Source organism: Pipistrellus kuhlii, unplaced genomic scaffold (genome assembly GCF_014108245.1).
Source record: "Pipistrellus kuhlii isolate mPipKuh1 unplaced genomic scaffold, mPipKuh1.p scaffold_m20_p_18, whole genome shotgun sequence".
NCBI lineage: Eukaryota > Metazoa > Chordata > Mammalia > Chiroptera > Vespertilionidae > Pipistrellus > Pipistrellus kuhlii.
The window spans coordinates 8,334,605-8,361,058 of record NW_023425493.1 but is presented as its reverse complement, the minus strand read 5'-3'; the positions used below and the strand labels follow the sequence as shown (position 1 = coordinate 8,361,058).

The 26,454-nt window shown below is 40.7% G+C and overlaps 2 protein-coding genes across 2 annotated transcripts in view; both read right to left on the bottom strand.

Annotated features, from left to right (window-relative positions):
- Window positions 1–2,478, bottom strand: part of LOC118721676 (membrane cofactor protein-like) — a 122,198-nt gene extending 119,720 nt beyond the window's left edge. Inside the window, exon 1 of the mRNA XM_045583413.1 lies at window positions 2,207–2,478. The gene's annotated coding sequence lies outside the window, so the exon portion shown is untranslated. The remainder of the gene's footprint in view (window positions 1–2,206) is intronic.
- A 1,198-nt stretch (window positions 2,479–3,676) lies between these two features.
- Window positions 3,677–26,454, bottom strand: part of LOC118721675 (complement receptor type 1) — a 76,708-nt gene continuing 53,930 nt past the window's right edge. The window contains exons 27-43 of the mRNA XM_045583412.1: window positions 21,037–21,204; window positions 16,134–16,523; window positions 15,251–15,439; window positions 14,386–14,485; window positions 14,068–14,150; window positions 13,781–13,871; window positions 13,416–13,492; window positions 12,154–12,588; window positions 11,612–11,788; window positions 11,451–11,538; window positions 11,014–11,096; window positions 10,149–10,544; window positions 8,920–8,943; window positions 8,206–8,281; window positions 5,392–5,492; window positions 4,030–4,294; window positions 3,677–3,815 (exon numbers count right to left, since the gene is read on the bottom strand). Of these exons, the coding sequence (XP_045439368.1) occupies window positions 5,399–5,492; window positions 8,206–8,281; window positions 8,920–8,943; window positions 10,149–10,544; window positions 11,014–11,096; window positions 11,451–11,538; window positions 11,612–11,788; window positions 12,154–12,588; window positions 13,416–13,492; window positions 13,781–13,871; window positions 14,068–14,150; window positions 14,386–14,485; window positions 15,251–15,439; window positions 16,134–16,523; window positions 21,037–21,204 (2,471 nt within the window). The 3' untranslated portion in view covers window positions 3,677–3,815; window positions 4,030–4,294; window positions 5,392–5,398. The remainder of the gene's footprint in view (window positions 3,816–4,029; window positions 4,295–5,391; window positions 5,493–8,205; window positions 8,282–8,919; window positions 8,944–10,148; window positions 10,545–11,013; window positions 11,097–11,450; window positions 11,539–11,611; window positions 11,789–12,153; window positions 12,589–13,415; window positions 13,493–13,780; window positions 13,872–14,067; window positions 14,151–14,385; window positions 14,486–15,250; window positions 15,440–16,133; window positions 16,524–21,036; window positions 21,205–26,454) is intronic.

The following is a 26,454-nucleotide window of genomic DNA, read 5'->3' as shown; positions in this document are numbered from 1 at the left end:
GAAACTCTCTGTATAAACCACAAATGCACTTTCTGGAATTACACCACTTGATGCGTATTTAAACCATGCTGCACCTGAGATGTGCTGAAGACTGTGGGTTCATCAGAATCATGGTATTTTCTCTTCCTTTCAGAACAAGACAATGCAGATTCTGGGAGAGTGTATAAAACACTAAGTGTGAAGGTGAAGTATAAGACAATCACCTTGTTATATTAGACTAGAGGCCCAGTGCACAAAATTTGTGCACTGGTAGGCTCCCTAGGCCTGGTGGGAGATCAGGGCTGATCAAGGCCTTCCTTCTCCAGCTGCCACTTGCCAGCGGGTGGGGGGGTTGGGGGGGGGGGGTCTTCGTTTGTTTTTCATTGCCCCCTGGTGGTCAATGCATGTCATAGCAAGCAATTGAGCTTCCAATCTCCAGGTTGAACTCCTGAGTGGACACTTTGCATATTAGCCTTTTATATATATATATATAGATTATAAAATCCAGACACTCCACAATGACAATTGAAGGAGGTATAAGTAGGGAGACAGTGAGAGGGAAATTACCCCTCATTGAGGGGTAATTATTATTACAGTAAAACCTCAATATAAAGGACTAATTTGGGCAAAGGGCTAAAGTGGAAAGTCTGTTATATAATAAAGTAGGTTTTCTAAATGTGTGTTAAAAAATTGACAAATTAGGTAATTTACCTGCTTCTACTTAAGTAGACAAGTTTGTCCAATTAAAAAAGTATCACGAAAAGTTTAATTTCACAGAAAAGTTTTCATATTACCATAATTTTAACTTTATACTGAATAGGTCTAGTAAACGCTGCACCCACCCATGACCTTGAGTAAACAAATGCAATCAGCTGGGGCATGTACATGTGAGAACACCTGCCAGCACGCATCCAAACTGCTGCAGAAAGTCACACCACGTGACCTCAGAGCCAATTACCATGCCTGATAGTGTGATCACAAGCTGATCATATGCCAAACATGGTTTATGGGCAGTTACTGTTGGATTTAAATATGTAGACAACAGTTGTAGATATGTAATATTTATTTATGTTGGTGAAATTACCACAGTGTTTCTTCCCCCCACCCTCCCAACATATAGCTTGTTTGCTAAAATTTGTTAATAAATAAATAAATAAATAACTGTGAAGCCCGCTTGTGTGGTTCAGTGGTTGAGCGTCGTCCTATGAACCAGGTGGTCACGGTTCCATTCTCACTCAGGGCACCTGCCTGGGTTGTGAGCTCAGTCAGGTGGGGCGTGTGCTGGAGGCAGCTGATCAGTGATTCCCTCTCACCATTGATGTTTCTCTCTCTCCCTCTCCCTTCCTCTCTGAAATCAAAATGTATTTTATAAAAAGCTGTGAATTAATAACAAAAAGTAACCTGTTAATTTAATTATAAACAAATTGTGGTTATAAGCATCTTAAAATTAACAGAGTGTTAAGTGTTGATTTTCACAGATGACATAGGGACTGGAAATTTTGTCCATTAAATCTGGTCTTTTAAACTGAGGCCTGCAAAATTGAGTACTTACTGTACTGTTATGTCTTATAGTAGTGGAAGAATGATGTAACAGACATGTTCTGCGGCTCAATATTGCCTCTTATTTATGAAAACAAGAATCTGCAGGGTTGGGTAAAAGTAGGTTTACAGTTTCTCATATGGAAAACAATGTAATAATTAATAAATAATACAAAATAAACTCTGTGTTTTGTGTACTCACAGCTATAAATCTACTTTTGCCCACCCTTACATTTATTGTTTTCCACAGTCATCTAAACGCCCTACCCGGTTTGGCTCAGTGAATAGAGCATTGGCCTGCAGGGCCCCAGGTTCGATTCCGGTCAAGGGCACAAGCTAGGATTGTGGGCTTGATCCCCAGTGGGGTCATGCAGGAGGCAGCCAATCAATGACTCTCTCTCATCATTGTCGTTTCTGTCTCTCTCTCCTCCTTCCTCCCTCTCTGAAATCGATAAAAATATATATTTAAAAAAAGAAGAAAAGCCCTTTCCCATTTACTTGGAGGCTTGGAAATCAGTTTTTTTCCTGGTAGAAAAGTGAAAGGATAAGGAAAAAGCATGGCTTGAGTTTGGTAAGCTAGTTACAGGTGCTAGATTAAAGGACTGAGGTTTTACTGGAACTTTCAACCAGTGAAATTTCTACACCTGATGTCCATCAAGCCTTTCTTAATAGAGTGGAAGACATTCACCTTGATTTCTTTAACGTAGTTTGATTTGACCCATCTGAGGCTCCAGTTGATATGTTCTGGCCATGTTGCCTCATTTTTTGGACAAGCTCATTGAGACAAGGGTCGAGTTTTCTTGCTTTTCCTCCAGTGCCCAGACTGTTCTAGGCCTGTAGTAGGCGCATAATGAATACCTATTAAATATGGATAAAATAAGTGGGTGTTGCTGTCAACTGCATTTAACATGTCTCTGCCTATTCTCCACCAGCAAGGAAGTACCAAATCCTGGGAAATTTCTGGAAGATGATGCTTACAATAATTTTAGATGCTAGCAGGAACAAAGTGGGATTTATCTCTAAAAGGAATGAGCTGCGGTATTTTTTCTTTCATTGCCTGGCTTATTTCACTTAGTATAATGCTCTCCGGTTCCATTCATGCTGCTGCAAATGGTAAGAATTCTTTCTTTTTAATGAAAGAAAAATACCACATGATCTCACTCATTGATGGAAAACAAAGGACATTATAACCTGATGAATGAAAAGAGAGATACAGAGACAGTAAAGCATCGAACAGACTGTCAAATTACAGCAGGAAGGCTGGGGAGTGTTAGGGAGTGGGGGGGAAGAGATCAACCAAAGGACTTGTATGCATGCATATAAGCCTAACCAATGGACACAGACACTGCCCCCCCCCCTGGGTGGGGAGTGATGAGGGCATGTGACAGGAGGTAGAGGAGGCTGGGGGAAGGTCAATGGGGAAAAAAAGGAGATATATGTACTACTATTTGAATACTTGAAACAATAAAATTAAATTTAAAATAAAATAAAACAATAAAAGGAATGAGCTGCAAGTGTCTGCACAGAAAACTTTCCTAAATGGGGCATTGTAAGCTGACCTACGGAGTGCAGCTGATGCCTGCCCCTCAGCCCGAGGTCCTCACAGGAGAAAACCCATGAGCCGCACTGACCAGTGCTATACGGCATTTTTGGAAGAACCTGGAGATGATACAAAGAAATGGAAAGGTATTCCATCTTCCCAGATTGGGAGAACCAGCATTGTTCCACTATCCGTATTTCCTAAAGCGATCTGCAGAAGGAATGCAATCCCTATCAGAATCCCAATGGCGTAAGGAATCATACAAGGCAAGTATTTTTTAAAGATAAAATTTATTTGAAATGTATACATTATTAAATGGCATTTTACAAGCAACCAGATCTGGCAAAAGCATCAAGAATATATCTAAAGATTAAATTGTACACAAAAAACTCTGGTATTAAAATTTCATTCCCATAATTAAAAGAGGAAACTTGTTTGAGTTGGAATCACTGAGTGATTATGGGAACATAACGCATAGAGGGTGAGAAAACCTCAAACCAAGTGGAAATTAAAGTGAAATGTTTAACGCTAAGAAGAACTGCTATCAAAATAAAATCAGACTTCTCTATAAAGATATGCCCATGAAAACCACAGGGAATCATTCATATGATGACTAAATAATTAAAACCACACTATAACCAAAAGTATGTGGTAACAGTAAGTATGCTGATTATAAAAAAGGAAGAGTCGGCATATAAAGACAGTTCACTTTGGTGCCTTCCTAGAAAAGGCGACTCCTCAGAGCAACTAGTAATTGCTGATGCAGTGGTCGGCAAACTGTGGCTCGTGAGCCACATGCAGCTCTTTGGCCCCTCGAGTGTGGCTCTTCCACAAAATATCATGGCCTGGGCGAGTCTGTTTTGAAGAAGTGGCGTTAGAAGAAGTTTAAATTTAAAAAATTTGGCTCTCAAAAGAAATTCCATTCGTGGTACTGTTGATATTTGGTTCTGTTGACTAATGAGTTTGCCAACCACTGGCTTGTAGCCAAAACCTGGCTCCAGGCACATCCCAGGTGAGGCTTCAGAAAGTCCTTGAAGAGCAAGTGGCGGTGGAACTGGGCTCCCATCATTCTCATCAGGCAAGCGCTCCTTGTGCCGCTTGAGAATAAGTGCAAATAGGAAGCTACAGCTTTAAGAGATCATTTCAGTGAGGTGGCGCCCGTGCAAAGAGGCTTGCTGATAGTCAAATGGTTTCTTTCCAACCTGTGTTCAGCTGCATTCCAAGCAAGAAGAATTCCTGGTGAGGAGGCAGCATGGAGAGCATTGGTACGAACCAAAGCTTAAATAATGGAATGTTAGCATTCTCTGTATAGACCAATTGTAAGTGCTAGAACCAATGAAGCATCAAGGCTATTCAAAAATATTATTGTATTAAGAGGTCCTTCTCATATGATATGGAACAATTAACAAATTTTATACAGATAAGTATGAATAAAAGAGCAGGAGAAACTTCATTCTCCTTGATCCATACATTCATTGGACAAATACTGATGTAATAGCTTCACTTTGGATCCCCACAGGTTTGGATCTAGAGATCACTCTGGCCTGGCCTTCCCCGTTCTCCTCTTGGATTTCCCTATGACTCACCAGCAGCAAGCAAACATTCCTTTCCCCATTGCCACAGCAGGTCTTCTGTATCTTGTTCATGACATGTATTCTTACTCCCTGATGTGTATGTTATACATATGTCAGTATATTTTATAAACTAAAATAAACTCCAAGAAGACAGAGGTGGTATCTCTACCTTATAGATTATATACGATAAAGCATATAAGGCATATTTGAGCTTGAATTCTACCTTGGCCACCTACTGACCACAAAACCTTGGCCATGAGGAAGTTTTAACCTTGGCTCTCTCATCTTGGATGTTACATGCTCATCCTGGGATGTGCCTGGAGCGAGGCTTTGGCTATAAGCTAGTGGTCGGCAAACTCATTAGTCAGCAATAGGATATAGGTAAATGTGCAATTTATATCCATTATTTTATTTTTAATATTTTTTATTGATTTCAGAGAGGAATGGAGAGTGGGAGAGAAAGAGAAACATCAATGATGAGAGAGAATCATTAATTGGCTGCTTCCTGCATGCCCCTTATTGGGGATCAAGCCCACAAACCAGGCATGTGCCCTTTACTGGAATCAAACCCAGGACCCTTCAGTCTGCAGGCCGACACACTATCCACTGAGCCAAACCAGCTAGGGCTATATGCATGATTTTAAAGACTGCAGTGGAACCATATATATTTAGCATTATGCTTTTTGATAAGTATGAATAAAAGGACATTTTTACATAGAAATGCATAAAATATTTCAATTTCATTAGATACCCATTTACCTTCTGGTTAGCTTACTGGGTTGTGTGGGTCAACAGAATATAGTGTTCGTGTCTCCAAATAAAGATCTCCTTCTGTAGGACTTTTATTTGTAACATAATTGCTAAATGGAAGAAGGGGAAAAAAGAAAGATTTTTACTCATGGCCATAATTGCTAAAATATATAGCAGTTGCTTTCTTTCCATAATTCCTAACACATGGTAAGCACTTTTCAGGGATGAGTCCATTTTATTTTCCTAAGTAGCCTATGAAATAATCAATGTAATCCGCAATTTTGGAACGGCCCATAAAAACAAATAATTTGCTAGGCTGCTAAGTGTCTAGGTCAGAAGTTGATGTTACACAGCTTTATCTCAGACCTAGAACTCTAAATGACCAATAACGATGGCCCCCGGTTTATGACAAAAACAAAAGAAGCTTTTATTTTAAGATGTGATCATACATTTACCTATTTGGGACACAATCTCCCAATCTAACTTAAAAGAACATTTTTATATTGGATGTTTAATTCAAAATCCTTACATGGTCCTACATGACTAAATCTTTAAATGATATTTAAGAGGACAGTTTTACTTTTCCTCTTTGAGGGCATACATACTTTACAGTGCTTCTAAAACCAGTTTGCTAAAATTAGCAGAAGACAAGAAAATGGGATAACCTACCATGTAGAACTCTGAACTGAAGTATTACAAAATTACTGGGAAAGAAAGCTTGGGTTGGTTACAGAATGTCCCCAATTACCATATTTAAGAGGTCAGATTATAAATAATATATTTAGAATATAAAAAATGTTAATTTTTAGTTAGGACATTCAGACTTTATTAAAATATCTTACATGACTAAAAAAAAATTAGCAGTCTTTTCTTCAAATGTTAGATGGCTTTTATAATTATTTAGTGTTGTTACTGAACATCCATTTTTAAATGATTATTCATCTCATTTACAAAAAGTAACTAAGATGATAGAAATGTTTGTATCAACTATCAGACAATGAGTTGAAGTGGGTTAGAAGATAGAACTAAAATGAGAGTGATGCTAAGCAATTTAGTGTAACATATTTGGTTCATATCAATATAGGTATTTATATCCAGTACTGATATAATCATGTTAATAAACTTAATTATTATCAATAGAAACAATTCAAATGAGCTTGTAGGCATTTCCAAAGTTTGGAAATTCTTTTCAGACGAGATGTTCTGAGAGTAAAATTAGAAGTTAGAAAAGACATAGAAACCACTTTATTTATTTAAATTTATAACTACTCTTAGCTAAAGTTATATTCTAACTTCATTCAAGAAAAAGCCATGCAAATCCCTATTTTTATTTTTATTTTTTGAGTTTTCTTCCTTGAATTCTGTGCAACAATTGTCTCCTGGCTTTCCTCCTACTCCTGACTGGTTCTTCCCCTCTTATCTTTTAAGCACACTGTCTTTCTGGAATTGGTTGTTAACCCTATTGTTACCTTTTAAATCTATTTTGGTGCCAAGGCTCCCATGGTGATTTAAACATCACCTATCTGAATTCAGGCCCCTCTCTCCAGTCCTACATCACAAGGGCCACAAACTGGCAAGGTCAGCACTGAACTCATCATCTTCCCCACAGACCTGCCCTTTTCCTCTTTTGGTGAAACACTGGGACCATCAAGTGACCGCCACTTGGCTCATTCTCTGTCCCCTTGTCCCTCCTTTCCATAGGACACTCAGTCCTGGAATCCTAGGTTCTCCACAGGGAAGATGCGTCCTGCATCTGTCCCTTCTTTGGATCCCTGCCACTGCTGCTAGGGCTGATGGCCCAACCCCGCCCCTTCTTTAAAAAATGTGAATCTGAACATATTTAAAAACAAATTTAATATATTTTATGGACTTCAGAGAGGAAGGGAGAGGAAGAGAGAGATAGAAACATCCATGATGAGAGAGAATTATTGATTGGCTGCCTCCTGCATGTCCCACATGGGGATCAAGACCGTAACTGGGCATTTGCCCTCACCAGAAATCGAACCTCCTGGTTCATGGGTCAATGCTCAACCACGGAGTCATGCTGGCTGGGCTGAACGTATTTATTTTGCTTGCTTCCGTTCCTATAGGATACACCCTAACTCCTTGTTATGGCCTGGAGGCTTTGATAATCTAGCTCCTGATCACCTTCCTAGATTATCCAAATGTCTATGAAATGTATTAGTCCCAAGGGTTGTTAAAAGCATTATGTAAGGAGAAGGAGGAAGAGGAGGAGAAAAAGGAGGAAAGAGGAGGAAAAGAAGGAGGAGGAGGAGGAGGGGGAGAAGAGGAGGAGGAGGGGGAGAAGAGGAGGAGGAGGGGAGGAGGAAGAAGAGGAAAAGAAGGAGGAGGAGGAGGAGGAGGGGGAGGAGGAGGAGGAGGAAGAGGAGGAGGAGGAGGAGGAGGAGGAGGAGGAGAAAGGAATTGTGTAATCCAATTAGTTTGGAAACACTGGCTTAAAAAACATGAAACTGGCTTTTGTATTATAGGACTTCAATCACTCTCTTGGTGATTGTGAATCTCTATGGGAAAAATATAGTATGAAGTATTTTCCAACCTTTGTCACAGAACGCCCTCTCTCCTGAATTCATTCACAACACCAATAGGTATTATACAACTGTGACTAATGTCATCAGATGGCACTGGGTGACTTGGTATTTTAATGAAAATTTGCTGGAGTTTGTGGGTTACACATTTGGGGTGACATGGCTTAGTCATTCCCCAGTAGAATCTGAGACTCGGTAAGACTTCACCTGCTTATCCTCCTTAACGCTGAAGAAGCCAAAATTGTTTGTGCTTTGGTGAAGCATGCATGGAACTTACTGTTTTCTGTGTTTTAATCTCATGCACAAGGTGACACTAACCAAGAGGATAAGAACCACGAAACCTGCAGAAAGACCTAGAAAATAAAACAGCAAGTGTCAAATTCAAGAAAAATGTGACCTCTGTGGTTTTGAAGTGATTGTGGGGCCTATTCCTAGTGGAGGGGACTATAGAATGTTACTTTTATACTTAAACTTTCTGAGCCATATACATATTGAATTCCTAAATAATGATACTTGAGCTTAAGGTGTTTCTGATTCAATCAAGTCCACATTCAATCTAAAACACCACGCATTTGATCACAGCGTTCCAGTCAAGCTTTGTGGGGCTTTTCTGATTCTTTCCGTGTCATTAGTAATATTCCAGTTACTGGGGTAAAATTAGGAGCTCAGGACACCAGGGTCCCATACTTTGCATGACAACATTTAATTCTCAATTGTGGAAGGTGTTTTTACTACTGCAGAATAAGCCAGGCTAGTATTATAGTAGCAATCATGCAAAAGATTGAGTTAATGTAAACCAAACTTTCAACTTAAAAGTTGAAAATAGCTGGCTTTAAAAACATTTATTTAACTATATTCAAAAGTGACAGTCTGTAATGTAAAGGGTACATTAAAACATTCTTAAAACACCCTAGGTACTTTTCTATGAGTTAAAGTGAAGGTTGAGTTATAGGGCCACAAATATATATTTATAGTATTTAGGAAGACTTACCACCAAGAAGAGGAGCAAGTGAGCCTAAGGAGAATCCAAAATCATAAACATATTAGACTACTGGTAACTGCATGATTTAGTGTAGTCCAAAGCCCCATGGCAATATCCCATTCAGCTCTAGTCCCTCTAAGTTAGGGGTGTCGAACTCAATCAGAGAAGGGGCCAAAATCTAAAATCCAGACTAAATCGCGGGCCGAATGGTTTACTGAACAGTCATAAACTGTCATTGTGATGGAAACGCAGCGGAGTGCAGTGATGACAGCGCGGTGCGGGCCACATTGCAAGGCCTGGCGGGATGGATTTGGCCCGCGGGCCTTGTGTTTGACACATGTGCTCTAAGTCTACTTGAAAAGGTATATTGAAAGCCTGGATTCCACCCACTTTTTCTTTATTTCTTATGCAACAGCTCACCGGACTTTAAAACAATGTTCACTTTAAGTAAATTGCAGTAGCTCACCAACTAAAAATAATAATACACTCAGTATAATCAGGGATTTCTCAGGTTAAATGCAAATATTAACTATTATAACAGTTTGCTGCCGAAACCGGTTTGCCTCAGTGGATAGAGCATCAGCCTGCGGACTGAAAGGTCCCACGTTCCATTCCAGTCAAGTGCATGTACCTTGGTTGCCAGCACATCCCCAGTAGGGGGTGTTCAAGAGGCAGCTGATTGATGTTTCTCTTCCTCTCTGTAAAAACTCAATAAAATATATTTTTATTTAAAAAAAAATAACAGTTTGCTTATTATCGTTTTAGAGGTCCCAGTCAAACTTGTAAGCACTTATATAACTTACAAGTGTGTAAAAGTAATGATAATTATATTATAAGAAAGCTAATTCAATGAGTTTTTAAAAAGTCAGCTTCGCTCTTTCGAACATACTGAAATACTATACTGGCTGGTATTTTGGCCTTGGATATCAAATTGCCAAGTGATACTATTGCCAACATTTGCGCCAAAGTAAGATAGGTGCATTTTTCTTACTTAACGAAAACAATAAATTTTGTAGACACCATCACATTATCCTGTCATGTACTTTTTCTCACCTTACTTAGAAAGGAAAAAGGGGGAAAAAGAATTGGGCAAAAAGATCAGGCAGGTGTCTTATAAAACAATATAACTTGTCTTAGCATTTACATGCTTTTCTTCAGCTCAAATGGCAAGTACAGATTTAAAAAATGTTTCCTTATTCTGAGCAAAATCCCTGAGTTAATTATTAAAAATAACTTACCCTTTCTGATACACGTTGGTATGCCTGGCACCCATTTGTTATTGGTATGGCACCTAACCGAGTCACTGCCATTCATGATGAAACCCTGGTTGCAGGCAACATATACAGTGTCATTGTGGGAATACGATGAACGAGTTTTATTCAGCGTGTAGCCATGTTTGACTTGTGGGTGAGGGCAGTCGGCCACAGGAGGAGGTTTTAAGCACCGTGGGGGAGGTCCACTCCAAGATCCATGTCCTTGAGAATCACTTATGCATCGTATGTTTCTCTCTCCCAAAAGAGAGAATCCGTGGTCACATTCATAAGAGATTTCCATTCCGTAAAGAAACTGTTCTGCCATCACACCTGTGTGCCTCCCGTTGTCAATCTTCCGTGGAGGAGGTGGACAGAGAATGGCTGTAGAAGAGATTCGGGAAATGCGGCTTCAGCTAGTGTACCAAGGCGGACAGTCATCATTCGGATGCAAATAAAACTGTGTGACTGCATGTATGACACATAACCATACACTTATGTAGCTCTACAATCTGCATTGTATTCTCATCAAAACAGCTTTGTTAACACTTCTGATGATGTGAATAATACATACTCATTCCAAAAATTTTTTAAATAAGCTATAAATATAGGCTATGTTTGTGTGTGTGTTTTAAAATCATGAGCAATTAGCAGATGCATGCCAAATACTTAGTTCCTACTTGACAACTTTGCTTGCCAATGATAGTGTTGACTAAACGGTGACAAGCATTTCTTATCTTAGATACACTGAGATAGAACATATAGACTGCTGAGGTAGTTACAGCCTAGTCCTTAGGTGGCCCGCCCTCTCTAATCCCCAACTATCCATTTACAACTTTAACTTATCTCTTACCTTCACAGAGTGGAATCCTTTGGAACCAAACTCCATTCTCAGCATCTTCACACTTCTGATAAGTATGCCCAGTCAACTGGTACCTAGAGAGAGATTATAATACATTTCTTTTTCCCAATATCACATCTCTAAAACCTCGCCTTCTCACACCACAAATACAGAGGAACTCCTACATAAGAACTTCGGTACAGAGGAATTAAAATCCCTGACCCACCCACTAAGCAATCTTCTTTAGATGAGAGTTGCTCACAGCAAAGCTATTTCCATGTCAAGAAAGAACTAACAAGTCAGAGATGCTACTTAGACCTTTGGAACCTCATATTCTCTGTGAGTGTGGCAATGAGGAACCTCAACAAGAGTCACCAAGACAAGCTGAGGGTGGAACTAATGCACTAAACAGAGGGGGACCCTCCCTGGGTGGATCATCTCATACTCACCCATCCGGACAGGATCTATTAACTAGAACCACATGCGAATCAGCTGGAAGCTCTTGAACATCTTCTCCCACAGGCTGACATGGCGCTCCTAGAGGAACATAGCTGGAGTTACTCGCACATGTTTGCTATCAAAGGGAAAGGCAACGCTAGAGCTAAAGTACCTTCACACCGAGGGGCAGAAGGGCTCCAGTTTCCGGAAGGCATACAGTGAATGGATTCGTTTCCCACAAGCAAGTAGCCAGGGTCACAGGTGTAGTGTACAGTCATCCCAGAGACAAAAAGGACCCTATTCCCACCTGTGTGCCGACCATGGTGCAGCCCAGCAGGTGGCTGGCAGTCTGAAAAAACAACAACAAACAAAACAAAATTTCCGACATAAATACCAACAAAAGAAGGATTTATACTCAAGAACATTAACAGCACACCATTTGACAACAGACAATCTTAAGCATTTTAGGCATAGATCAGAAAGCTCTAATTCATTACTGAATGCTTTCTGCTCGTTTGAAAGAACTAGACTTCTATAAATAGGTCCTCTCAGTATCTACCTTGAATATATTCTGGATACAAGAGCCATTCACACAATGGACATACATAACACATATGGAACACTGTTACAGATAAATAGGATAGTAATCTGTGTTCCCTTGACTTTTCCCATGAGTGTAGTTTTGAATGAGAGATGAGAATAATAAGTAAATACCTTGTTTTCTCCCGTTGGGCTGTTTACCTTTTTCACAAGTCGGTATTTGAGGATCCCAGGTATTATTGGCTTTGCAACGGATCTCACTGCTGCCCTTCAAAGTATATCCTTCATCACACTTGACTGTCACACTGTCGTCGTAGACATATGGGGCTTCCTTGACCGGTATCAGGTATCCATTTTCAATGTGGGCATGTGAGCACTGAACAGCAGGGAGGGAAAGTTTACAGAGAGGAGCAGGGCCACTCCAGATGCCCCTCTCCTGATCATTGGTTGTACAACGGATGGTGCTCTCCCCGATGAGCTTGAATTCTACGCCTTCCTCTGGCCCAGGGTTACATGAGTAAGTGACTGTGGTTCCGTATGGAAAGTCTTCTGAGGATCTCCCTGTGTGTGTCCCATTGTAGATAACAGGGGGCAGTGGGCAGGTGATTTCTGGAGAGATGAGAAGTGACTATATAATTCTGTTTCAGTATTAGACACTATAGAAGAGAAAGGAAGCTGGTTATAAATCTGTTGTTATCACCTTTCCTGGAAGATATGGGTGAGTTTTGGTGATATGTCAGTTATATCAAAGCTCATTATGTGTGCAAAATTCAATTTATACAGGTTTCATAGCAAAGATTTTTTTGTAACTCACATCTTTGTTGAGTGTGAACATGTACATCAGTGTCATAATGTGAGGCAGTAAAAACCAACAGTAAATTATTAATAAAAATAAGAATTCTTTTAAAAATATACAATAGTTGAATAAAATGCATGGGAACGTAGAATTGAGCGTCTGTTGCATGCCTTCCTAGTGCTGAGGTGATAAAGTAGTTTAGCCAAGAATATCTGTTGTTGATTGAGTATATACTTTGGTAGGCAATAACTTTGAAGTCTGCAGTTTTATGCTGACTTTACAGATGAGGGGATAGAGTTACAGAGAAATTGCATAAGTCACCCAATTTCATATGAAGCAGTAGATACAGAATAAGAGATCACATCCCACATCAGTATCCTTTTCCCCCCCACCAGACTACAGTGTACGCAAAATTAACATGGTGGCTCATATACTCACTGCTTTCATCAACTTGCACATCTAAATCGCAAAAGAGAACCAGTAACTGCATACGTTTAAATTAAGTGATTGCTATGATAGAGGGGACAGTACAAAGACAGAAAAACTGTTGACAAACTTAATGGAACAGAGGCTAATATTCTTATTCTCACAACATAGCCTAAAAGAGAAATCTCCCAGGGCAGTCATAGGTGTCACTCACCTGTACAAAGACGAATCTCCATAAACCAAGGAATGGTACCTTGACACAGCTGATAAGCACTCTCCCCTAACCGGAACCTAGAGATAGAGTCACGTCATTTTGCCATCTTGGGACCATTAAACTAAGCAAGAGCTACTGGCTCAAAAGCAGACTCACCACTTTCAGGACAAGAAGCAATACAAACAGAGTGTAGCCAGCATCAGCTCCATCACCCTTAGCACAGGCCTAGTCCCCATACATGGAAAGCTAGCACAATTAGCACTCCCATGGGCATGGGCCAGGGAAGGGTCTTTGAGGTAAACTCTTACACACAGCTTGCAGTATGCACTGATAAGCCAGTTCAGGCTGAGCCAGCACTCACTCACCCTTCATCGCAAGAAGAGTTAACAGCTGGTCTAATCAATTGATCCTGGGGTTTTTTATAGAGATACTTTCCTATAGGTTCACACTCTGCCACTAAGAAAAAGAAACTAAGATAAGAAATCAACTCAAGAAATCTCAAAACTACAAAACATCTGCATGCAAGTCCTGATACCTTTGCACTTGGGGACAGTGGGTGTCCACTCCCCCTCAGAGGTACAATGTATGGATTCTTCGCCCTGTTGAGCCTCAGATAAGTAACTAGGTTCAAACCACAGTTTGCATAACATACCTTCACATTTTGGCATCTTGGTCCATAAAGCTCTCTGTCCAGCAATTACACACTGAATAGAAGGTTGGCCTCGTAATCGATATCTGGAGACAGAGGGTGGTCAATTAGAACTATTAGACAGTTGCTGATATGGATCAATAATCTCTACATAAAGCTCAATACAAACTCATTTAATCTGTGTGCATCAACTTTTACTAGCATTATTTCTCATAACCTCACCCCGGGCTCTATCAGATCCTCACAGAGGAGCCTTCACAGGTCATAGCACGCATGGAGAAGCCCAGCGAGTTACATCTCCTAGGTCCTCCGGACACTCACCCTTCATTACAGGAAAGGGTCACAGTTACGCCAACCCGTCGACTTGCAGGCCCCTTTATCTGCCCATTGAGCAATGGTCCTGGAACGTCACACTGTGCCTCTATGGAAACAAGCCAAAGATGCCCAAAATATCCTTATCTAATAAATGAGTAATATGCTAATTGATTGTCACTCCAACAAGATGGCCGCCCATGTGGTCAAAGATGGAGGCTCCCATGTGGGCACAAGATGGCCACCATAAGATGGCCTGCAGGGGAGGGCAGTTGTGGACAATCAGGCCAGCAAGGGAGAACAGTTGTGGGGGGTGGGGGGCAGGGAACACAGGCCTGCAAGGGAGGGCAGTTGTGGGTGACTAGGCCTGCAGGGGAAGGCAGTTGGGGGAACCAGGCCTGCAGGGGAGAGCAGTTGTGGGTGACTAGGCCTGCAGGGGAGGGCAGTTGGGGTAACCAGGCCTGCAGAGGAGGGCAGTTGGGGGCAACCAGGCCGGCAGGGTAGGGCAGTTGGGGGCAACCAGGCCAGCAGGGGAGGGCAGTTGGGGGTGACCAGACTGGCAGGGGAGAGCAGTTAGGGGCAATAGGGCTGGCAGGGGAGCAGGTAGGCATCGATCAGGGGAGTGGTTAGGGGTGATCAGGCTGGCAGGCAGAAGGGATTAGGGGCAATCATGCAGGCAGGCAGGTAAGAGGTTGGGAGTCAGCAGTCCTGGATTGTGAGAGGGCAGTCGGACATCCCTCGAGGGGCCCAGATTGGAGGGGGTGCAGGCTGGACTGAGGGACACACACCTTTGCATAAATTTTGTGCACTGGCCCTCTAGTGGCCAATAACAGAATAGCCTAGTTTCTGAAAATTGATTGTAAATTTGGGGTACCTTCACATTGTGGGATGACTGCACTCCAGTTTCCTGAAGACAAACAACGAATGGTCTTTTCTCCAACAAGCAAGTAGCCAGGTTCACAGCTGTAAGTCACAGACAGTCCAGGGACAAAGAGGCCAACGTCCTCTGCTGTGTGATGTCCATTGGGGATCATGGGAAGTGGTGGACACCCCAAGGGGAAATCTTTACACACGCCATTAGAAGAAAAGGCCATCAGATGACACATCCTTCACAATGGAGATTCTGACATAGTACATTCATCCAACTAAATGACACATTATCTGTGGTAACCAGTCATCATAAATTTTCAACTCAATCTTTAAAACAAATGTGATGTAATATCCATGTTATACACCCTATAGCATTATTTTCCATTTTTAGTTACACTTTATTATTTTATTTTGTGAAAAATTTCATTTACCAAAAAATAGTTTATGTTCACAATTATTCTCATGCTACCCTTAAGGCTATTTTCTACTTCAAAAAGAGAATATATTAGGGCTTATTCTGCTAGATATTAGTAATATATTTTTATGGGATCTATATGTGATACATAATATATGTGTACTCACATCTTGTGGAACTTATTCTATTCAGTTATTGGATATATTCAGTTATTTTTTCCAATCATACTTTAAAATTCCTTCTTCTATTGATGTTTGTGGAATGAACATTTATATCCTTCATGACTAATATCCCTTCCCCCAAAAAAACACCAACACCAACAAAACAGGGAAATATACCTTTCACCCTTTGCCATACCTCCTCCCTCACCCCTACCCTTGACACACCCACACTGCTCTTAGTTCAGAATGATACAAAGCCTGACCTACACAGAAATGCAAGGATCCACCCTCCCTTGAGGTTGATTACTCACCACTCTCACAGGTTGGTAGTGGTGTTGGCCCCCACCTGCTATTTGCTTGGCACCAAACGGTCTTGTATCCTTTCATGGTGAAGTTGGCATTACAGGTGAAGGTCACAGAATCACCATGTCTGTATGGCGGTCTAAATATTTTATCTTTGCGTCCCCTTGCCACTGTGGGCTCAGAGCAAAAAGCTCTTCTGTTGAAATATTCACATGTAGGAGCAGCTTTATCCCAGATTCCTTTCACTTGGTCTTTACTTATACAAAAAAGATTCTTTTCTCCAATCATGCGGTGATCATAGGCACAACTGTACCTCACCAAAGTGTTAAGAGGTATGGGGCCAGAAGTGTAACTATTCTGACCATTTTGGATAGGAGGAGGAGGGTCACAAGAAATCCCTGAAAAATAGAAAAGGAAATATGTGGTAATATCGATTATGACAAGAAAAAGATTCAGATGTAGATTAAAGCTCGAAATATAGTGTATGTCACCTTATCAGAAACAGACTTAGAAATTCCTTAGGGACTCAAAGTCCCTACTTATCCCCAAGCTCCTAAATTCTTACCTTTCTCATGACCCTCAGCGAACAAATCAATATAGGATTTATAAGCACCATCTTGACCAAACAATGACAATGTAAGAGAACCTACTAAATAATTCTGTGTCTAATCAATTTTAACAAAACTAAAGGCAAACTGCACATGAAAATAACATGTTAGTAGCATGCTAATCACATGTGGGGAGGTACCATGGACTAATAAAATAATGGACTCAGACCTGGTTTCAAATTCCCACTGTCATTCAATGGCTCCGTTTCCTAGTCTATTGTATAAATTAAGCTACATCATAAGGTTGTAATAAGAACCCAGAGAGATAAGAGTACATAAAAAGAAGAACAATGACTGAAACATACAAATTATTCGATATCTATCTCAAACACACACTGAGGTGAAAGTACATTCTGTTCCTCTACTAAAGGGACTGAGGCCTCCCTACAGTCATTTGTCATTTTTGGATGCTGAATCCCTTGGAAAAAAACACAGGAAGTGAGCAAGCGTTTGGAAGAACGATTTCATATTCTTTAACCAGGGTACCAAACCACTATCTGTCTTTCTGTTCCTCTTCTCATAACCACCATGTATCTGTACAACCAGAAGTCTCATTTTGTTTGTAGGGAAGGGGGTATTAGAAGTACCTGGGTGGTAGAGGATTCCATTTATTGTTTGATCGGAACCATGGGTTTGATGGCAAAGCCAGGCTTACACTTAAACATCACAGTATTATTTAAGAAAAATGAATGCTTATATCCAGGCTCCATAATTCCATTGCAACTTCCATTGGGCATTTGAAAAAATCTTCAGTCACCATTTCCTTTCCGCAATTCATTCTTTATCCCCTGCCCGTCATTCATTTGGTCACCAAATTTTAGTGACTGGATTCCCCAAATCTCCAAACCAACTATGTCATCACTGCTGTAATCTCTTACTGGATCACTGAGTAACAAAATTTCCCTTTCTGACTCTGGGATCCCTTGGTCTCCATCTTCTATGCACATCTATCACTGCACACATTATTTTCCAGAAGCACAAATGCGGTCATGCCACCTCCTACATTTAAAAACTTACAATGACTTACCATTGTTGATCAGGAAAAAAATCATGGCCTGTCACAGTTAACTTTCAATCCATTTAATCAACAACTATTCCTCACCATGCACCTGGTACTGCAACCACACTGAATTTTTCTATTTTCCACTGACCCCATGGTCTTTCAGACCTCCACACCTCTACCTGAAATGCCTGCATTTCCACAATTCTTTTGGATAGCATTTATTATGTACTTCTCTATGATATCATAGAAATGTATCTCTATGAATAAATGAAATTATATCACAGTATGGTATTTGTTTAAAGTCGGCCTTTACAATTAGTGTAGGAATTCTTTACAGGAAAGGACCAATAGACCTTTACAGTTCTCTCCAACCCCATCAGCCTAAAGCTTCATACCTGTTACCCTGTTTCCCCGAAAGTGTCTTATATTAATTTTTGCTCCCAAAGATGTGCTAGGTCTTATTTTCAGGGGATGTCTTATTTTTCCATGAAGAAGAATACGGTTTACACTTATTGTTAAATGAAAATAAAGGAAATTTATTGCCTGTATACGCTATGGTAGTACAGTAGTTGTCAACACAAACCAGACAAACTGTGAATCCTATGGTATCAAGTATTTACTCATTTATTCAATGACAATCATGTCGTCATCTTCTGGAACATCATCATAACAATCCAATTCCTGAATTTCCTGGTGAATTTCTTGTGACTCCATTTCTTTCAGAATCAGTGGACCAAATCTCTCATGTTTAGCCTAGGGAGGCCTTATTTTTTGGGGGATGCCTTATATTTCACTCAGAAGGAAACCTGTAAGAATTAAAATGTTTATTATTCTTTATTATTGTATTTCATTAACTAGAATGGGGAAGAGACTCAATCTTGATTCTAGCCTTGTTGCATAAGGCTAGAATCAAGACTTCAATTTCAACATGTGTTTTGAATCAAATCTGACATCAGCTAATTTCCTATTTTCATGGGCAATAGGATTGAGGATTTATTTTATCCTCATTTAAATAAAATCTAATCTTACGTATGTTTTGGAAAAATTCTTGATCATTTGCTCTGGTATTACCAGTCCCTCCCCCTCCCCTTTCTTTTTGTTTTGTTTGTTTGTTTGTTTTAAGCAGCTCTATTTAATGATCAAACTCTATTTCTGGGGTGGTCTGCATACCACAACTAACCTACACTGGGAATAGAATGTTGGCTTTTTTCTCCTTACCTTGGGATACATTCTAGAGTAATTCTAGTTTCATTACTTCTCATTGAGAATGCACTGACACTCAGCTTCTTCTTTTATGGTTTTGATTTTTTCCTTCTCCTTTCCATAAATATTGAGCCTGAGAACACTTCCTAATTAACTGTCAACACCATCTCTGCCTCAGCATTTTTTTGCTGATGTCCTAACATGTGACCACCACTATCAGGCAGTGGAGCAGAGGGTGCTTCTCCATTTCCAGCTGAGATGGTCCAGTGACTCACAGGGATTGTTCTAGCAAGGATGGGTTCATAAACTGTAGAACTTGAGGACAATTCTGCCTAGAATGCTTACACTGGCAGGAACTTTTTAGCACTGTTGCAATCACCATTTCCTCATTTATTTTCTCCCCATAAACCTCTGAGGGTTTTGGAGTTACCTGGTAAATTTATATCTTAGTCTATTTACTGTCCTTGTTACCCCCCACCAGTCATTTGTTAGTTAAGTGATGTCAGGGAATCATCCTCCATCCCTCTAGAGAGCCTCTCTCTTAGGTTATAACAGACTAGTATTATGCTTTGGTTAGTCTCTGCCACTCCCAGTACATTATTGCAACCATTGATTGATTGCCTACTGTGTGCCTGCATCCAACAATGGGCAAAATACAGTCCCTGCTTATATTCCTGTGTGTGTGTGTGTGTGTGTGTGTGTGTGTGTGGTGTGAATGTGTGTGTGTGTGTGCATGTGAGCACACAATAAAAAATCATGAAGCAAGAATCATGAAAATAGGAATGGTTTGTTATTGTTCACCTGTGTGCCCCCAGGACCAGCACAGGACATGGCACACGCAAGGCAACTATTTGCAGAATGATGGCTGCTTAGGACAAAATGCAGCACACAAATTGTATATATGGTAGAATTCTAAAAATAGAAACACAAGCGGACATAAAGACAGAAGGACATAGACCCAAGTGTTAAAAATCATTGTCCTTTGGTTGTGTATGTTTGATACGATAAGCATGCTCTTTGTGGCATATGAATTTTAAATTGCATATTCCATTCAGTGAAACACAAGATAAACTTGATGGCCCGGCCCTCATATGTAGTTTTGAGCTGTAGGGGAAAAGCCTGTTAGCATTTCTTAGGGTAGTCATTTCTCATTGGTTGGCTACCAATATATATATATATTAGGTTGTTTTGCATCTCCCCTCCTATAGGACCCAACGTGGTGGGGCAAAAACAATTCCAAGAAGCCATTTGGTGATAGAATAGTATACTGTCTATATTTGATAGGAACACAAAGATGACTCCCTACCTCCTCCCCCCAAAAAGGAAGAAAGAAAATCAAAACAAAACCACCCCCGATATTGGCCAACAACCCATCTATTTGAGTACAAGAAGCACTGCGCGCCCTTTCAAAACCCGCTGAGCCCAGGAACCCAGCCTTCCTTCCTGCAGCGCTCAGCACCCGGCACGTGCTCCCCGGCTCCATACAAAGCGAGCAGAGGGCTCCCGCCCCACCACACCCTGCACCACCGCGCTGGGCACTTCCACAAACTCACTCCAAACCGCACTGCACCCGCCCAGGATCCCAGCCCAACCAGCTCCCCCAGGCGTCCCCTGGCGCAGGGAACGCAGCGCAACACTACCCTCCCGCTCCCTCCAGGGTAGAGCGAGGGCTCCAGCAACACCCTCAAGCACCAGCGCCCTCCGGGGGAGCCCTCACCTGGAGCACGTGGCCCGCGCTTCGCATCCTCATTGACTCAGACCCCAGACACCTGCCGGCGTTTGCAGGAACACAGTTGAGCCGGGACTCCTGGCGCCCAGCGCCCGCCCTGGCTCAGAGACCTCCACCAAGCAACCTTCCCGCGGGCACTGCGGGCTCCCACCGCCCCAGATCCGCGCGCAGAGAGATCAGGGCACCTGGGGCCACGCCTTCACCCCAACTCCGCAACACGGGGATCGACCCAGTCCTGTGCCTCCTCCCGACCCACCAAACCAAACCCCTCTCCTCCCCTCTTCCCTCGCCCTTGGCTGAGGATGGCCTGGGGCTCCCGACCCGCTCCAGTTCGCCCCTAGGAGCGCACACCCTCTCCAAGCTCCTACCGAAGGATGTGGGCAACTGGAGCACGAGAGCCATCGCAAGGACCCCGAGGAAGCTCCAAGAAGAAAGGGGGCTCCCCGGGCGGCGGGGAGGTGTGGTTCGCTTCCCGCCAGAAGCCGTCATTTTCGGGGAGATCAGCGGGAATCCCGGGAGAGCCAAGGAGCAGGTGCCTCACTGAGTTCACTCATCAGATGTAGCAAACCCCAGGTTCAATGCCAGGGTCCCACCCACAAGGGGGCGTGTCCTGGGCGGGCTCCAGGCCCAATGGGAAGCCTGCAGGGAGGGGTCTGGGCCTGGGTGGTGTGTCAGGCCTGGATGGGGAAGGACAGGCCCTGGTGGGTTTGGCCTCTGCACTCCCCACACCTAATGTAAATCCCTTACTCTCTGGGAAGAGAAAGTATTAAACAACACTGGGCCATTAGCATATTAAGCCTCAACTCTATGGGGCCCATGCCCTTGCTGATCAAAATGTTTCATTTTATTGAAGACGAAACATACATGCATGAAAAAGGTAAGAATAGGGGATGTTGATTGGCAAATTCTTGGGAGCAATGAGTATCAGTAGAATTAGAATGGGTAGGAATTGGAGATGAAGTAGAAAAACAGAGCTTTTCTGGTGAAACAATCTCTCAATGCTGGGAAATTGAGAATGAGCAAGATTTATTTGTAGATTTGTAGGGCTGTGCGTTGACCCGTGTGATAATAAAGGGGGGGGGGGCGAGTAGCATGATGGATAGTGAAAAGGAAACAAAACTTGACATTTTCCTCCCATTAGTAGTTGCTAAAGAAAAAAAAAATATATCACCCAATGGGAGAAAACATTTTGAGGGGACCAGCGCCCTCATACTTTTAATTTTTAACCTGTTTTATAAATGTGAAATGTTTTGAAATGGAGATGGATTTTAAACCACCAGTTCCATGTAGAGCAAAGAAATCATGAGAGCTGTGAGCAAAGGTGTATAATTTTCAAAAATATAAACCTTAAGTGTCTACTAATAGTAATAAGGAATGTAGCAAGCAGTATAAAATAATATCAATGTGAGAAGCTATAATATATTCATAAATAAAAAAAAGCAGAATTCAAATCAGTATATACCTTTTGGTATTTCTTTTATTGAAACAAAAGCAGTATATTTACGCACATAAAAAGAGATTAGTCAGAAATATACCACATTATATTTATTTTTTGTGATTTTCAGTTTTCTGTATTGACTGACCTTATGTTACATTTGGATTCAGGTAAAGAAGAAATCTTTTAACCATCCAATATAGATATCAACTTCTATTTGTTCATACAATGGGGGGGATAGAGCCTGTACTGCTCCAGGTTAAAGAATGAGATGCGGGTGAGGAAATGAAAGATCCCCATGCAAACCTGAAATGCTCCTTCTGGAATTACAAACTTCATATATATTTACACAACTCTGCATCTGAGATGTCCTGAAGACTTCCGGGGTCAACAAATCATGGCATTTCCTCTTCCTCTCAGACCACCATAATTAATATTTGGATTATTGGCATGTAAGAGGCTACATGTGGAGATGATTATAAATTATACACAGAAATATCTGGGGTTATTAAATCTAGATACCCCACAATGAAACAGATTAAAGGAGGTATAATTAAGGAGACAGTGAATAGGAAACTCAATTATGGGGGATTATCACTTCTCTTCATTCTAACAATTGTAAAAGAATTATACTGCTGGGATAGTAGCTTAATGTTGTCACTTATTAAAACAGAGAATCTATTCTCTACAACCACTAGTACACTATGTTATATGTCAATTATATCTCAATAACGATGAGAAAAACCTTTCCCACTTATTTGGGGAATTGGAAGTAAGGTTTTTTTTGTGTGAGAATATTCAAAAGATAGGAGGAAAATATGGTTAGTGTTTTGTTTCTTAGTTACACGTACTAGATTAGATTCAGGACTGGAACTTCCAGTCAATGAAATTTCTACACCTGGTGTTCATCATGAGAAGGAAAACCCCTATTTTGTAAAAAACTGCTGTTTGAAAATTTTCTGCTGTTTTTCTTAGATGGCCTCTTATTCTAAAATAACTTTGCTTTCTAGCCTGCTTTAGCCTGTTTGAATAATGATGAAGATAAACTTAGCTCTATGACCTTGTAGGCCAGAGACTAGATATGCCCATAATCTCGATGCCATGCGAGGTACACTTTTTAATTGGATAGAACTGTGTTGTTTTCAAGGCCAGCAACGAGATAACCACTAAGTGTACATAGGGCTGGCTCTTTAATAAAAAGGGAAGTTCTGCTTGGAGCCTTGCTTAGAATTTGAAATCATTTTCTCAAAGCCCACCGCACAGTGAATAAAGTGAATCTCTCCAAACTTTCCTGCATTGTTTGATTATTCGGGAACTCTGTAACAATCAAAGCATTCTAAATACAATTTAAAAATTTCACATCGATTGCTTCAACTTATTTTGAGTTGACTCATCTCAGGATTTGTGCCAAAATTTGTTCCCTATTTTTATGACAAGCTCTATGAGTCAGGAATAGAGTTTACTGATTTTTCTCCAGCGCCCAGACAGTTCTAGGCCTGTAGCAGATGTATAATAAATATGTATTAAGTACTGAATGAAACAAACAGGTGTTGCTGTCAAGTGCACTGAACATGTCTCATTTAACCCTTAACTATATAGATTTACAAAATGCTAAAAAAATTCTGAGATTTTGATAATTGTAGACACTGAAAACAAAACTAGATTTGTCTCTTTAAAAAATGAGATATGAATGATGGCATTGAAAACATTTCTTAATCAGGCAGAGGAGCTGACCTATGAAGTGGAGTGAATGTTTGTCCCTTAGCATTGAGATCATTTTAGTGACTGAGTTGAAAGGAGAACATGGACAGTGAACTTCGTAAGGTCCTCACAGGAGAAAACACAAAGAGAGTTAAGGCTTTGAGGGAAGTAGGAGAGTGAAAACTAGTGGTTCTGCCCTGGCTGTTGTGGTTCATTGGTTAGAGCAGCAGCCCACCAACCCAAGTGTCGTGGGTTCAGTTCCGGTCAAGGGCACGAACCTGGCTTGCAGGTTCCTCACTCCAGTTGGGTTGGAGTATGTACAGGAGGCAACTGATAGATGTGGCATTCTCTCATCAATGTTTCTCTCTTCTCTCCCATCCCGCCACCCCCCCCCCCCCCCCCCGCTAAAATCAATGGAAAAATCTCCAGAGAGGATTATTAACCAAAAAACTAGTGGCTCCTCTAACTCCCTCTAAGAATTTTTTCAAACTGCTAACGAGAAAAGGAGAAGAGAATGGTGCAGATTCATGAATACTCAGGTTTTGAGCTGTGTGGCAGATCTCCTTTAAAGCTTTGTGAATTGTGGTATGATGTAGTTGGTATGTGAGGATGTCATTATCAGAGTCTGACTTCCTTAAAAGAAAACAATGTTGGATGATTCTTTGCCGCCTACATTAGTATATTTACATGATGCTTCTCAGAGGTGGGGCAGCAGCATGAATGCACCTGTGAGTGTTCTCAGAAAAGGCCCCTGCCTGTCCTGGTGAGTCACACAGTAGGTGTCTGTGGAAGGCTGAAAGAGAGTGGCTGGCTGAACAGAGGCTGAGCCATGCTGCTGAGGTTGGCCCTGAAGATCTATGCCTGCTCTATTTGCACCTGGTAAGCACCTGCCAGCCAACAGCTGTTACCAGCCAGAGCCTTACTGTGGCAGGCCACACCCACGCAGACCTTTTGAAGCCAGTCAAATGCAGAAAGGAGGGCATTTCTCAGAAGGAACACATTTTCATTTTGTTTTCTCTTGTTGTGGAAAGCTCAAAAAAGTAGATATATTGCAAACATGTTTCATAAGAAGAGTTTCAATAATAAAAATCTTCTATTTCTTTCTCATATAATGGGGGAGACAAAATTTCATTAAAACATTATAGTTTAAAGTTAACTTAAATCTCACATCTAACTGTACAACAAAAAGTTAGATTAGCATTAGAAATAGCTTTGGAGAGTAATGGTTTCAGCTGCAGCTTTTTGGATGAAAAATGTGAGGCAAGAAGTTAACAGAAGCCCAATGGGCATGGCTCAGTGGTTGAGTGTCCGCCCATGATCCAGGAGGACACAATTTGATTGCCTGTCAGGGCATATATCAGGCAAATGGTCCATTCCATATGTGATTGCCTGTCAGTCCATTGCCTGACAGGGTTTTGGGCTTAATCCCTAGTGGTGGGGGATGTACAGAAGGCAACTGATCAATGATTCTCTCTCATCATTGATGTTTCTATCCCTCTCTCCCTCTCTTGTCCCCCCTCTAAAATTAATAAAAATGTATAATATTTAAAATAAAAAAGAAGTTAACAGAATTGCTCAATTATACAATTAAGTTAGGCAATATGGTATTTTACACATTGTTTCCCAGAGATATCCAATGTTTAAAAAATATCTCATGGATTTTTAACAATTAAAAAGTCACAGGCATCAGATATTCCTTAATCACATCATGCAACAATCTACTCCATTCAGAGGGGGAAAAGAATTTAGAATTTTCTTCTATGAAGGGATTTTTAATTCTAAGCAAGGCTAATTCTTGGTTAATTTCTACACCTCTTTTAAAAGATTCTATTCCCCAAACCCAAGAAACAATAGGGATTTGCTAAGCAAATCATTGAGCATCTTTTTATATATTTGTGGACTATTTGCATGAGTGTGTGTGTGTGTGTGTGTGTGATCTGGATAAATCTCTCTTGGCCTTTTAGAGAGATGTAGGGGAGAATTGGTCTTTGAATTACTCTCAATTAAGCCTATTACCCTTTGTTTATGATATGTTGCAATTTATTCTCCCACTTTGCCAGTTGACTTTTTGGTTCTTCTGTGTGTGTTTGTTTCTCTTGCACTACTTTAAATTGAACTTCTAGTTGAGGTCCAGTTCACTATTGATATTTATCAATATAAATATCAGAATATACTTTGAAAACAACTATTAAAAACAGAATTACACAGAAGTAGCAGTAGTCATACACAAATCTATTCTTAAATATCCAGAAAGATTCTGATATTTTCTAGGATGGCCTATAATGTCACCCCAAATAAATTTTTCATCTATAAGGATGTGAATTTTTAGACACTCTAGGGGTACTTATTGAGAATGTGTCAATACATGTTATTAATTTGATAACTTTTTAAAAGTCATGTTTCTTGTAAATTTAGTGTAGTCTTAATCCATTCAAAAGTAAACTACTTTTATATAAAAATTTTACTTTTATTTAAAATTCAGTAAGTTTTTTAAACAGTGCATAGTACAAAGTACTTTTGAAATAGAGCTTAGGAAATATCCAAATCTTATTTTCCCCCAAAAAATTTCTCTTGAGACTTCTTAAGCCATCTTTCCTATAATCATCTAATGACTTTTTAATAAATAGAAATGTCTTATTGTTTTGGAGAT